General features: G+C 42.4%; 1 protein-coding gene across 1 annotated transcript in view; it reads left to right on the top strand.

Annotated features, from left to right (window-relative positions):
* Positions 1-14576, top strand: part of SVEP1 (sushi, von Willebrand factor type A, EGF and pentraxin domain containing 1) — a 131587-nt gene extending 117011 nt beyond the window's left edge. The window contains 4 exon segments of the mRNA XM_086629854.1: positions 5032-5127; positions 9688-9783; positions 12649-12742; positions 14546-14576. Of these exon segments, the coding sequence (XP_086485980.1) occupies positions 5032-5127; positions 9688-9783; positions 12649-12742; positions 14546-14576 (317 nt within the window).
* The last annotated feature ends 209 nt before the right edge of the window (positions 14577-14785 follow it).

Below are 14785 nucleotides of genomic sequence, written 5' to 3'. Positions count from 1 at the left end.
TAAGCACGGACGTGTCATCCTAGCTGCGATAAAATGAAATTGAAATTTTTGCTAGTTTTGGTGCAGTCATTGTTTCACCCAGAGTATTTAAAGTGCATGGTGTTGCTACAATTTTTCTCTTTAGTCCTTGTTAATGTTACAGTTTCTTTTGCTACAGTGTTGTATCCCACACCTAAGATCCTGTCTCCTCACATCTTTTGTGAGAAAGTGACAGAACCAGTCATCTTTCTGACATGCTGAGCTGTTTGAGATGAGCTCTGCCAGTCAGTTTTTCACAGTCAAAGATCAAGCACTGCAGAAAACAAAAGTAAGGGATCCAATGGGTGCTTATTGTCTCAATGTTTAGAGCTTGGCAGCTCCTGAAAATTGTTTTGCAATAAAATACTTAAGGATAGGTTCATACAGCTCACTAAATAATACGCACTAAGTGCTACAGAAAATTTATGGTTTTTGCAAAGTGCCAAAGACCTTTCCATCCTTGGCATACCATCAGGAAAATGTCACTTCATGGTTTGTTAAGCTAAAACATTTACTTGTTTAAATTGTGGAATTAACTCTTCCACACAGAAGATTCAAATAAATAAAAAGTTGTGAATAGAAGATGGGGGAAACCAGCACAAAACATAGAAGAGATTATAAACAAAACAGTTAAAAACAGATACAAGCGTCTTCAAAGACCAACTTAAAACTAAGCATGAGGCATAGCAAAAGGGTTCTAGGATCACAGGGCTTTGATGGAAGAGACCTTGCCGTCTGCCATTTCCGTATCAGAAGCTTGACCAGCCTTCTGCTGATGTGCAGCTGTAGAGCAGTGAGTTAGCTGCAGCCTGAAGTCTTATCTCAGATGCTATAACCATACTACAAACTGAGCCTTAGGTTTTTTGTTTAGAAATATATTAAAAAGTAAAAAACCTTAGAACACATCAGTGGCCAGTCACAAGCAGCCCCATTCCCTAAGCTTCAGAACTCCCACAGAAGAGGAGAGGTGACAGAACGCTCATCTGGGGACATTAGAGCCATCATCAAAAGTTGTGAAGTCTGCCTCTGCCCCTGCAAGTCTCACCTCCCTGTGTTGAAAACAGAAGCAACAATGCTTCCTCCTTCCTTGGCCATTTTCTGTTTAAGTCAGAAGCCCTTCAGAGATGGAGGATCCTGTACTGTGCTAAGGCTGACTAATCAGGGTCCCCTCGACAGTTTTTTTAATATGAATTCGGACAGCAAAATGTTATGAATGCTAAGACCTAGACAAGCTGAGTTGCCCTACTCTTTGAAAGCAGGCACTATGTTAAAATTCTGTATCTGATCATTGTAATTGCCTTGCCTAAAAATCACAGACCAGTAGATCATTTTGAGGAGATCCAGAGCCAAAGAAGTGGGCTTACAGCTCCTGAACATTTCAGGAATAGAGAAGCTGCTCCTGAAAAACAAGTTTCTCCTGGTTATGTGACCATGGCTTGCCATTGCCATGAAGAACACCTGTCAAGTAGCCAAGTAGAGAAGATTTCTGGTAAAAGCACCTGAGTTACTTCAGATCTCAAGAGATATCCAAAAGTTGTGTTAGAAATTTACAGTCCCAAAGCACCGAGCCCTTTCTGAAAAGTTTGCCAAGTATTTTGTCATTTCTTCCTAAACTATGGTGGCTACAGAATTCAAGGGATCTCTTCATAATAGCTACTCTACCTAAGCTAGAATTCATTAGGAAAATTATTTGGCTATTATCTTTTCAGATTGTAACACTTCAAAGTCTTCAGCTGCCCCTTTAATATCACTGGCTTTACTTTTTATTATTTAATATTTATTAGTTACACAGAACCCTACTTTATGCCAAGGGCTGTAGTTTTCTGCTAAGGGAAGCTCTTGCCACTGGTTACTAGCAACCTGGGAAGGCTGATCTGCAAAGCACTGTTGAACATGTGTCCTGTTTGCAACACCATGGATTCTACTGAGACTGTTCAAAGGAGTAAGTGTCACGGAAAATTATCTCAAAAATCAAAGTGGTGAGGTGCACAGATGATCAGGGTGTAGCGTAGAAAAAGAAAGCAGGATAACCTGCCTGTTGGTGTAATAAGGGAGGTGAATAACAATTTCCTCACCTCTTTTCACCTAAAAGGGGAACTAAAAAGGACCAAAGATGTTTCTGAGAGAACTGACCTGTGTTTTCATGACACATGTCAAAATAATCTTTCAAAACTGCTTTATAATTCATTTGAGGGATTTGCCTAACAAAAGGCCTACAGGACCCAAGCCTTTGTGGTCTACATCAGAAGCGACATGAAAGCACTCTTTATAATGACTCATGCTGCATTTCTTGTTTTTGGCTCTGTGAGTTGATTATTAATGTGTCCTAAGCCTGCTTGAAATGTTCTGGCCCGGTTGAACAGGTTAGTTAACGTAAATATTATAATTAAAAAGCAGACTTCGTTAGCTTCTTTGGGAGAGCTCTCACCATAGCTGCACTTGCCTGAATCACTGCTGGTTAGAGGTTGCAGGCCAGATTCTGATCTGAGTTTCTGGGGTGAGAAGTATTAGCCTGGATCTGCCGATTGTAAACACCTGCAGGACTCGGCAGGCTGCACACATGCACACAGCTTGTCTGACTCCCAGTTTTTTCTCTCTGAAATGCTCTAAAATCTATGTTGTCTCTTGTCCCTCTGCCCACCTTTTGCTGACTGGGAGTGGTCAGTGTGGAGCTGCCGACCAAAAAGTTTGTACCCCATCAGCAAACGAGCATTATGAGAGGGCAGCTGAAACATGCAGGAATTTGTTCGCTTGCAACCACAGGAAAGCTTTTTGCCAAAGCCGAAAACAGGTATCAGAAATTATTTTTTATCCTTCTTACCCATGTTTGTCCTGCAGCATTGTAGTGCTTTTGTGTCCTGTGGAGCTAACTCTCAGGCATCTATTTGCAAGGGGATCTCAAAGATTAAGATTGATACCATGGATGTGAGATCTGCTGCAACTAACTGAAGTCACAGTTAATGGTTCTCATCCTCTCCCTAGCACATCAGGACTGCATTTGCCCTGCCTGCTTTTACGATAGCAAAAAAAGAGAGTGAGATCCCAGCTTAACTTCCCGCCCCAAGCCTTTCTCTAGTCTTGTCTGTCGAGTGAAGAATAATCCCCACAGCTATAGACACAGAGTCTCTGCCTGCCCGAATTGATGTATAACAAGTGCACACCTAGGGATGATACTGTCTTACTCATTCAGTTTCACAACCAGGGCCTGGGCAGAAATCCAGGAAAAAGCCTAACTCTACCTGAGATCCTGGATCGCTGAGCAGGATGGAATTGCAATCCAGAGCGATTTCTGTAATTCATGAAATATCCATGTCTTCTCCATTGACAGAGGAAGGGACAATACATTTCAGAGACCAGTTTTCATAGGCTTTGAATTTAACTTGGGATATTATTTACACACAAGCCTTTTACCTCCCATTCCATTATACATTCATGGGATATCGTTTAAGTGGTGTGGGTCACAGAAAGCTTTAAATGTTTTTTGATTCAACTTTCATAATTTTTCATTGCACAAAAGAAATCTGGTTGGCACACTGTTCTGCTTTAGTCAACACCCAGAGACAAGCTGTCTGCATAGTCATAGATATCTTTACAACAAAAATTGTTCAAAATACCTGTTAAAATACTGCAACTTCTGTGAACTGCCAGGGGCTAAATTCTCTTCCCATTCTCATTATCAGCTGGCATTTGATGGGAAGGCTCTTGAGGCTGAAAAATAACATGGCAAAAGCTATGGCCTCATTTCAACAGACTTCAAGCTGTAGCTTGCAGCTTGGCATGGCTTTGCTGCAAGAGTGACTCAAGTTTGACTCTATCAGGGGAAGATTAGCATTCTTTCCAATGCAAAGCTCAGGTCTTAACAGTGTTTCAGTGCACTAAACCAGTGTTTGTATGTAATACTAACAGTGAATGAGGTCTGAAACACTTAAAGCCTAAACTTGTATTTTGCTCACCTAGTAACTAATTAAAGATAGGATGCAATTAACAGTTCAGACTGAGTTTCCTGAGGTTACTCTGTGTTCGTAACTACCTCTAATTAGAAGTTAGTCTGATCACTTATTTGTTCTGTAGTATCATCTGGAAGCCACAATTTTTTATCTTCTGTATATGGTATGTACATCAACATGACAAGGATTGTAGTTCCTCCAATGATCTTTGAGTCTAACATGTTTGTACTTAGCTTGCCACTCGATTTTGTAAAGTAGTCTTGGTTTCCTGGACGTATTGGCCAAGATACAGTGCAATGTCATAGAAATAATGATGAAGTCCAAAGCCTGTCCAGTCCACATATTGGGCTAGCATGATACAGTCCACTTCAAATTCCTCACTTTTATGATCAGGTGCTTATTAACAGGTATGCGAACCAAGGTGCAGCAGTCAACATGAATGCTAAGTGAGGTTTATAGTCACACTTTGGTCATTGTTGCTGCACCCTTGTTGGTCATTTCTCATTATGCTGGATGATAGTGCAATAAAAATTGCTTGTTCTACCACAGTGTTTAATCTTACTTTCAATAAACCCTATATTATGCCAGATGGCATTACCTTGGTGTTTCATTCCAACGTTAGAAGAAAGCTTGATTTTATTTTAGAGCTAATTTAGAAGAGGAAAAAAAAAATAAAGGTAATAGGGTTTTTTTGGGGGGTGGGGTTTTTGTTTTGTTTTACAAAAATGAGCGGGAAAAAGCTGATAAAACATAGTGTCAGCCTTGAAACATTGTCCAAATAATTTAGCCTAAACTATGCTAAAAACTTTTAAGTTTTCATTCTTGCCATGGACAATTTTTTATTGTCTTAATGATTCCCACACTCTCGCTTGCAATACCTAGTCAGACACACAGAGCCAGAAAACGATGTAGCCCTTGAAATCAAAGTCAAGTTGTGTTTCTGAACTTCACTACATTTGTTTTTTCTACTCTAAACTTTACAACTGCAAAGATTGGTGCAAGATGCTGAATTACTAAGCTTCTAATTAACGATCTTGAGTTTGTCATGAAATTCTATTGTTTTCAGCTGTCTGTCGGTTCCCATGTCAGAATGGGGGTGTCTGTGAGCGACCAAATGCCTGCTCATGTCCGGATGGCTGGATGGGTCGTCTCTGTGAAGAGCGTATGTATATCATCCCTAAGTGTGATTTTAAGGATGTGGTAGGTAAGACAAGTGAACTTACTGCAGTGAACTGGCTGGGAAAATTAAAAGCACAAGAGCCAAAACCATAGAAGTCATTACTACATTCTGCTTGGTGAACTAGAACAGAAAGAACCAACTGATTGCTTGTTTCTAGACATCTGACCATCCTCTGACATCTCCTAAACCAAAGCAAGCACTTTTTTAATTGATGTGATTTTGTTTGTGGGTGCTCTTTCGCTACGGTTGAAGAACAGCCTGCTTCAGTTTTCCAAAGTCTGTTTCTAATATCAATACATGATAGTTTTGGGGAACGGGTCAGAACAGAAGAGATGTGAGTGTTCTGTTGGTGGCTGCATTTGTTTCTTAGCTTCCTTTTTTATCAGTCTGTGATTATGAACTTGATCAATTCATGTTCAAATAATACAACTGTGTCACTTTTTCTGTGCTGTCCTTCCTGACCTATGTACCTGCACCCCCCAAGTTCTGGGCTGGCTTTTCCTGGCCTGTATCTCTGAATAGTTACAGAACTGGATCTGTTCTTGTTGAAAAAAGCCAAATCTGACTCTTAGGTCTGTCAGAGATTCCCTGGGTGACATTGGGGATGCCAGTTTGTGCCATGTTTCTCATTTTCTTTGTGATGATCTTAGCACAAGGAATTTGGGAGGGCTAACTCTTTCATGCTGGTCTAGCTGCTGCATGAGAAGCCTTATTATTATACACATACTTAGGCATGGATCTATGTGGACAGAAGAGGAAAGTACCATTACTCAGTGTGGCCCTGATGTAAAGCTTTAGCATGTCCAAGAACACTTGCAGCTGAGGTGGTGTCACTGTCGCTGGCTCTGTGTATACACACAGACCTACAAAAAGTTATGGCACCTCCTCCTGTAGTTCATGGAGAGGAATGAGGTTTGAGCATTTTGTTAAGTAGATGTATCACCTACATCAGAGGACCTAAAATGGTCTTCTGAATCTACCTCTGCAGCTTTCAGGTCTTCTCTGTGGCAGTGTCAGTTCCACGTGGCACAAATTAGCTGTAGATTCAGAATAAGGAGAAGAGGTTCAGCAAGTTTTGTCCTTCTGCATTTACAGAAGCTCCAGATACGTGGCGCATTCACACAGCCCCTCTTTTGCTGTCCCTGTGTCTGTCGGTACCATCATAGACAGGCATACAAACTCCACCCTGTATGTTTCAGTTTCAGCACAGGAGGCCTGAGTCCTGTGTCTGGCAGAATTGTGTTTTGGTATGCCACAACTGATTTCCTTACCTTACCATTAGTAATAATATTTAATGCATTCTTCAGGACTAGAGGACAAATTTTATGCCCCCAGTCATTTTGATCTGTCATCCTAATTCAGACCCTGTTTTCCTGTATGAGGAAAACGAACAGGCAGCTGACTAGCCAGATCACACTTCATGCAGATGCAGGCACTAGCTCTCTTTTTTTTTTTTTTTTTTTATCTTTACTTTGACATAGGTAGAGAGGAGATGAGAAAAGGATTCCCACAATTGGTTAGTGCCACCTCAGTTTTGCAGTGTTGCTTGTCAAACAAGGTGCACTGGTGAACAGAAAAGATAGGTTTAGTCTTCAGAAGTTGAGGGCCTTTTTCTGGAAGTTTAAGGGATTTTTGAGTGGTAGCATTGAGCTCTGATCTGTCAGGATCAGACCACAAGTGAGGCCACAGAGCTCTTGACAGAATTCAGTCACCTAGTAGTTCACAGTACATTTCACAGATAATGAGATAGATTCATCTTCCTGAGATAGGCCTGACTGCTCTCAGAAACATGCAGAGCTCTACTAGTTTAGTGATATAAACTAGTAGATATAAACTAGATGATATAAACTAGCTCTTGCTGTGGCAAGAGCTCTAGCGGCACAGCCCAAGTCACAGAAGGCAAAGGCAGGGACTGGGAGAATGAAGAACCGCCCACTGTAGGAGATCAGATCTGAGACCATCTTAAGAACCTGAAGGTAGACAAGTCCATGGGACCAGACGAGGGGCATCTGCGATTCCTGAGGGAACTGGCAGATGAAGTTGCTAAGCCACTATCCATCATATTTCAGAGGTCGTGGCAATCTGGTGAAGTTCCCAATGACTGGAGAAGGGGAAACATAGCCCCCATCTTTAAAAAGGTGAAAAAAGAAGACCCAGGGAACTACAAGCCAGTCAGTCTCACTTCAGTGCCTGGCAAAATCATGGAGCAGATCCTCCTGGCGACTATGCTAAGGCACATAGAAAACAAGGAGGTGATTGGTGACAGTCAACATGGCTTCACTAAGGGCAAATCCTGCCTGACTAATCTGGTGGCCTTCTATGATGAGGTTACAGCATTGATGGATAGGGGAAGAGCAACTGACATCGTCTACCTGGACTTATCCAAAGCAGTTGATACTGTCCCACACGACATCCTTGTCTCTAAACTGGAAAGACATGGTTTTGATGGATGGACCACTCTGTGGATAAGGAATTGGCTGGATGGTTGCACTCAAAGAGTTGTGGTCAACGGTTCAATGTCCATGTGGAGGCCTGTGACGAGTGGTGTTCCTCAGGGGTCAGTACTGGGACCAGTGCTATTTAACATCTTTGCTGGAGACATGGACAATGGGTTCGAGTGCACCTTCAGCAAGTTTGCAGATGACACCAAGTTGTGTGGTGTTGTGGACATGCTGGAGGGAAGGGATGCCATCCAGAGGGACCTTGACAGGCTGGAGAGGTGGGCCTGTGAGAACCTCATGAAGTTCAACAAGGCCAAGTGCAAGGTCCTGCACATGGGTCGGGGCAATCCCAAGCACAAATACAGGCTGGGCGGAGAATGGATTGAGAGCAGCCCTGAGGAAAAGGACTTGGGAGTGCTGGTGGATGAGCAGCTCAACATGAGCTGGCAATGTGCACTGGCAGCCCAGAAAGCAAATCGTATGCTGGGCTGTATCAAAAGAAGTGTGGCCAGCAGGTCGAGGGAAGTGATTCTGCCCCTCTGCTCTGCTCTCGTGAGACCTCACCTGGAACACTGTGTTCAGCTCTGGAGTCCCCAAAACAAGAAGGACATGGAGCTGCTGGAGTGGGTCCAGAGGAGGGCCACAAAGATGATCCGAGGGCTGGAGCACCTCTGCTATGAAGACAGGCTGAGAGAGTTGGGGCTGTTCAGCCTGGAGAAGAGAAAGCTCTGGGGTGATCTTATAGCAGCTTTCCAGCACCTAAAGGGGGCCTACAGGAAAACTGGAGAGGGACTTTTTACAAGGGCGTGTAGTGATAGGACAAGGGGCAATGGATTTAAACTGAAGGAGGGGAGATTTAGATTAGATATAAGGAAGAAATTTTTTACATTGAGGGTAGTGAGGCAGTGGAACAGGTTGCCCAGAGAAGTTGTGGATGCCCCATCCCTGGAGATGTTCAAGGCCAGGTTTGATGAGGCTTTGGGCAACCTGGTGTAGTGGAGGGTTTCCCTGCCCATGGCAGGGGGATTGGAACTAGATGATCTTTAAGGTCCTTTCCAACCCTAACTATTCTATGATTCTATGATTCTATGATATAGACCAGTAATTCTTGGTGATACAGGCTAGTCCTGTGAGCTCCGTGGAAGTTCACTATTCTTTTCTTATCCAGACTGACTGCACCTGCTTAGCTTGACCTCTGCTGTGCAGCAGAAGAGGAAGAAGCTTTGTGTCAGTCCTCTGCAGCCCCCATCCACCATCCCAACATAAAACTCCATTGGAAGTGCCACTCAAGGGTCCAACTTTGAGACTCAGCTGAACTCTTGCACTCAGTAGAGCATGTTCACACAAGTACTTCATTCATTTAGAGTAGTGGAGATGGTAGTTTTGTGAAGGTACTTAAGTCATGAACGATGTGCACATTGGACAGTTCTACAGATCTGCTCACAGGAGCAGTATAGCTTGATTGGTGCTCAGTCCAGAGGCCATCAGCTGCTTGGTATCTGCTTTGTTTCTTCTCCAAAGCCTCCAGCCACAGTCAACCTGTTGCACCCAGAATGCCTTGTATCAAAGCTGTCTTTCCATGGGGGCCCTGTGGTGTCATCTGTCTCAGCATGTTTTCACTGGCCCAAACCAAGCGCTTTTCTACGGGCAGTGCATAGATTAACTTGTTTTGGATGTTACATTGCGGGACCCCAGGGAATCCACAAACAATCCAGTTGTTTTTAACTAAAGCATGAACCAATTTTGTTAGCCACCATCACAGAAGTTGGAGATATCTGTGGATATTACACATGAGAAACAAGCAAACAGCACTGCTTATTTCCAGTGATCACAGAGCCTACAGGCACCTGAAGGACTCTAGCAGTCCCTCCAGCCTGTCCGTTTGTTTGTCATCATTCCTTCTCATTTCTGGCCACCATGCCAGTCATATTTGCTGCTCTTGCCTTGTGGGTACATCCTCCTCAACTCTGCTGATACTGCATGCAAACACTTCGGGAGGCAGTAGAGTTTCTTATTAAACATAAATTCTTTTCTTGTACACTTTATTCTTTGCTTTCATGGGAGATAATTGTTTTCACTGCTTCTCTTCTCCTCTCCTTAGCAATATGCATTCTGCCATGTCTCAATGGAGGTCGCTGTGTGGCCCCTTACCAGTGTGACTGCCCCCCTGGATGGACTGGATCACGCTGCCATATGGGTAAAACTCCTTTCACCTGCATTTTTTCCTCACTTTTTGTGATTCTACTATCAGTACGTAGCTCAGTTCACTAAGGACTCTTTAGAACTACCAAGCTTCTCACAGGAAAACCCAGGCCTGCAATAATATTCCTGGAGGATTTGTTGTCCCCAGCTGCAAACTATTTTCAGAGTAGTCTCTGATGAGTCTTTAAAATCTGCAGAAAAGTTTGCTCCCGGAAAGGACAGACGGCATTCACAAGAGTGCTCTCTGCAAAAAGCAGGGCAGAGGAGAGAGGATTTCCAAAGAGAAGAATAAAACTAGATATGCATTCCAAGAAGAGTTAGACTTTCATTTTCATCTTCAGCACATGCAGGTCACCATTAAACTCGCAAACAAGCTGCAGGTACTACAGATGTTTTTCACCACATACCTGTCTGGTTTGGGGGATTCCCACTTACTGCCTGAGTTCTGAGCTAGAGAAGAGGGCAGAGCAAAGCAAGGATTTGTTTAAAGATGGCTGAGTTTAATGGGTACATGGTACCCATGCAAGGTACTATGTACCTGGTACATGGATACTTTACATTAGGTATCATCTCATTTCTCTGAACAAAGTTAATGTGTGCTGCGTTTTACTAGATCTCTTGCACCTAGCCAAGGCTGAAGGGCATGCAGCACACCAGAATAGCGAGGGGTAGTGAGGGGAGGGGTTCTAGGCTCCAGACCTGTGTCCTGGCAAGTCAGCTTGGGTCAGGTGAGACTGATTTGCAATTCGGGATAATATTTTAACCCAAGTTTGGGATATATGGTTCCACATCACGACTAAACAAGTGTCAGGTTTTTAGAAGCTTGTTCCTGTTGAAATAGCCAGTAAAACTCATAGCAATTTAGTGATCATTGTAATGTCTTTCAATCATTATTAAATCTCAAGCACTTATAAATGTTAACTATTTTCAGAAATTATTTTACAGTTTTTCCACTGTACTTTTACTGTCCAGGTGCACCTTAACTGATTGTTAACAGGGCCTTAACATGAAAGCATGGTTTTGTCTTCCTGCAAGACTTTGGAGTGGCTGATTGGGTGAATTGGAAGAGGAATTTGTGCTTTTGTTAATGAATGTTCATAGTATTTGTTCAGCTGATAAAGAGTACTGAGCCTGAGAGATAAGCTGTGTGATACACTGCAAACCCAACCATCATTCAGCAAATTGAAATTCCAGAGTAAACATCTTAACTTGGAACTACTGTCTTTTGAAGGGACACTTGGCTAGCATATAATGCATCATTTCCTCTCGTATTTCACAAACTTTGCAGCTATAACAGCACAGGTAGTTGAGAAGGACAGACAACTCTTTGACTTTCAGGCCAGCAATTCAAATCTGTTCAGGCTGACTTGCTTTTTGGTAGTTAAAAAATTCTAGTGAGCAACTGCGTCTGTGCCAAAGCCCATTCATAAAAGTTCATAACCACTGCTTATGAAGTTACTAAACCACTTCTCATTTTACTTTCTGGTCTTTGACCTTTTGCCATGACAGAGCAAAGTGAAATGAGAAATATTTGGATTAACTGCTGGTCTCACAGGAATAATTATGTGCATAAAGTGAGAGCTAAAGATGTCTCATTTTTATGCTTCATTCCAGAATCAGAAGTCATTTTCAACATGACAAACTCGGTGCACTTAATTGCGCAGGGATGGTCCATCCCTATAACCTCCTGCCATTGTTTGTTCATGTTTGGCCCAGAGGAATCAGAGTAGTGTATTTCCATCTCCTGTCACATTCCTGTGATTCCTCATTTTCATTTCCTTTAATTCCATTTTAATCAGTGTTTTCTGAGGCATATTGCTTGCAAAAATACTGCCTAGCATTTGTCCTCACTGTTGTCTTCAGGTCTGTCATCTAGATATGGTATTATCTGCTTGAAAGACTTTGTCTTTCAGCTTTCCTGTGATACAAATCTCTGCATTTGAAGGACTCTCATTAAGTGAGTCTCTGAATCTGTTCTGTAAATTGTATGGTGCTTTATCTTCCAGTCTCAAAATTGCTAGGAAGACTTGAAGCGTTTGACTTTTGTTTGGTTACTTGATATCCTTGGGTTAGGCTGTCACACAAAAGCAGGTGCAGCCATTTCACAGCTGGCCCAGCACAACCTATCAGGCAGGCTAGTGTTTGTTCTCTAATTCACCTGCCCTGTACCACCTAGTCACACCTCTTACAGCTAGCCAGTGTCTTTCAGGAACTTACTGTCATTCTCTGTTTCCTTTCCTTGCCTCCATGAATGCCAGATGCTGTTGTGTGAAGTCTTTCTCCTTGCCTGCAGTTGATCTTTAAATGGCTTTCTGACCTTTAACTTTCTCTGTTTATGCTACCTCTTTCTATACTTTTTTACCATGTCTGTTGACTGCTTGTCCTGGCTACTGTTTAGCCAGTCACATTCCTTTCAAATAAACACCCATGTTTTCTTCCTAGAGAAGTAAGGCCTATTCTCCTGTTGATCTTCTGATTCTTATCTTCTAATTCTTTCTCCTACTTCCACTTGCATTCGTTTTTTTGTGCCTCAACTTGAGGCAAAAAAGAACAGAATTTTTAAGGCAATGTAAAATAATACACTGGCTGTTTCATGCATCTTATACACTGCAGCAGATACCAAAAATAGTAGAGAGGGTCAAATCCCATTCAGCAGAGATGTGCTTCTGAGGCTGCCCTTTCTTGAGCAAACCATCTTTTACAACAGACTCACAGCTGATGTTTAATGTTGTAGTTTTGAGAGTAGTCCATTCTTAACAGAATAATGCAGGATGGATTTCCAGTGCCCTGTTCCTTAATCAGCGTGCTGCGGGTGTGCTCATTAATGCAACTCTGTGTGTGTGTGTGTGTTTGTATGCAGCTGTTTGCCAGTTGCCGTGCTTAAATGGTGGGAAGTGCATACGACCAAATCGGTGCTATTGTCCCTCATCTTGGACTGGACATGACTGCTCTAGGTAAGTGTTGCTGAGCACTGTCCCATACCTAGGCTGAATCACACCCCACTGAACCCTAAATCTGAAGAACGTGCAATTAATTTTAAGTGTCTCTAGATCCCGTGAATCAGTGGTCTTTGGATGGCTTATGATTTACAGGCAATCTGTAAAGACTTTTTAAAGAATACTCTGCAAAATGATTGCCAAACTTCTAGAAAATTCAGGAAATAGTACATTTACATGTAAGCAGATAGGCAAACCTACAAGGTTTAGTCCTATTTTTCATGGTGTAAATGGAAATGTTTGTTGTGATGTAATGCAGAATGTTCTTCAGGAAATTTGGGTGGTCTACTGTGTACAAATGTTCATTTTGAACTGTATATACCTCGGCTGGATCCTGGTTCAGGACTAGGGTCCTGCAACAGATGTTATCAATAATAGCTCTTCCTACACCTAGTGTTGAGTGGTGTAAAGAGTACAACACAGTGTCACTGAATAAGATCCCAGTTCAAATCACCTGGCAGTGCAGTCCCTGTATCAAGGCCCCCAAGGACTGGGCTTAGATTTGGTTCACAGATGCTCTCTTTCAGAGAGTTTTCCCAGTGCTTGTGTTTTTGGTTTGCCCATTCATGTCTAATGGGCCCAATAGTGGACTAGGTTTTCTAATCAGTGAGTCTCATCACCGAGGCAGCATTTACAAGTCGTAACTGTAGCTTTGTTTTTTAAAGTTAACTTGTGAAGTTTGGGTGTTTGGCTTTGAGGGCAGTCTGAACAGGACTCAGTTTTTCTTTGGAAAGCTGTTATGTTTCATGCTGCCATTAAGAGCCATTTACAACCCTGAAGAGGGAGGGCAGGTGGAAGGTAATGATGTTGCTATGGTTGGGCATCAGATGTAATAGCAGACTACCTGTCTGTCAGAGACTCCCTGTCTCTCCGATATACTGTTTATCTTCAAGCTACAGAAAAGATGCTTGCTTGAGAAATTACATTGTCCAAAATGGTCAGTTTTCATTTGTCAACTGTTATTATATATGCCTAAGTGAAGCAACTTAAATGTACTGCCAACAAACAGTATCCAGCTTTAGACTGAAAGCTACACATCTGAAGTCTGATAGTATTTCCATTTCGGACATGAAGGAGAGAAGCCCAAATCCAGTGGATTTAGCAGCCAAAAATTACAGAGTTTATCTCTGAGGCAAAGCAATGTTTCAGGCTATTGCCAAACTGGACTTGTCTTGTTGTTTTATTTTTTGTCCAAGTCCACAGCTCCATCCGCAGCATTGTGAAGTCTGAGAGAAGGTGGATTATTACCCCTAGGGGCTTGCAGTCTAGCAGCTCGTCCCTTCAAGAGCTGTTTGAGAGGAAGTTTCCCACACTGAACTGGAGGGATGGGGGCTGTGGAGGGGAAGGGACAGAAACAAGCACTGAGATCTGTTTTGTATTTCATTCAGTTTTGGCCTCAGGCACCAGTGGCTCTTTACAGGGTACGATGCTGTGTACAGGCAGAACAGAAGTAAACACTATGATAGCAAATGTTCACTGTTGCAGGCTAACTAGGTATGATTTATAAGGGGAATCTGAAAGGGCCAAAAGCTTTTATCAGCACACAGGACAAGATTAGCTCCAAACCACTCTGTGATGAGTCATGACTTACCTTAAATGCCAGATATCTCTATTCTTCCATTCTCAATATGCTGTCTTGAGCTGTGGCACTGTAATCCCTGGTATACTTTCAGACACCATCCTCTTGCACCTCACTGTTCATCTTGTTTGGTATGTTCAGTACAGCACTGATTTTATTTTGTTTGGGTTTTTTTTACGCAGGAAACGGAAGGCTGGATTCTATCCCATTTAACATCAGAGCAGCAGTTCCACATTCAGATATCTTTCTTCGGCCTAGGGACCAGGGCTTCGAATCTAATGCGTTGTAAATCAAATCCATTGCTTCCCTTCCCCCTCTAGCTCCCTTGTTTTATATTTTGTTTTGTGATACATTTTTACTATATTTTTCCATTTTTTCATTTACAAAAGTATTATCAAATATATGCTGCTACACACACACCA

The sequence above is a fragment of the Tauraco erythrolophus genome, chromosome Z (genome assembly GCF_009769465.1).
Source record: "Tauraco erythrolophus isolate bTauEry1 chromosome Z, bTauEry1.pri, whole genome shotgun sequence".
NCBI classification, from domain to species: Eukaryota; Metazoa; Chordata; class Aves; order Musophagiformes; family Musophagidae; genus Tauraco; species Tauraco erythrolophus.
The sequence above is the reverse complement of the archived record's forward strand: the minus strand, read 5'-3'. Positions and strand labels throughout refer to the sequence as shown.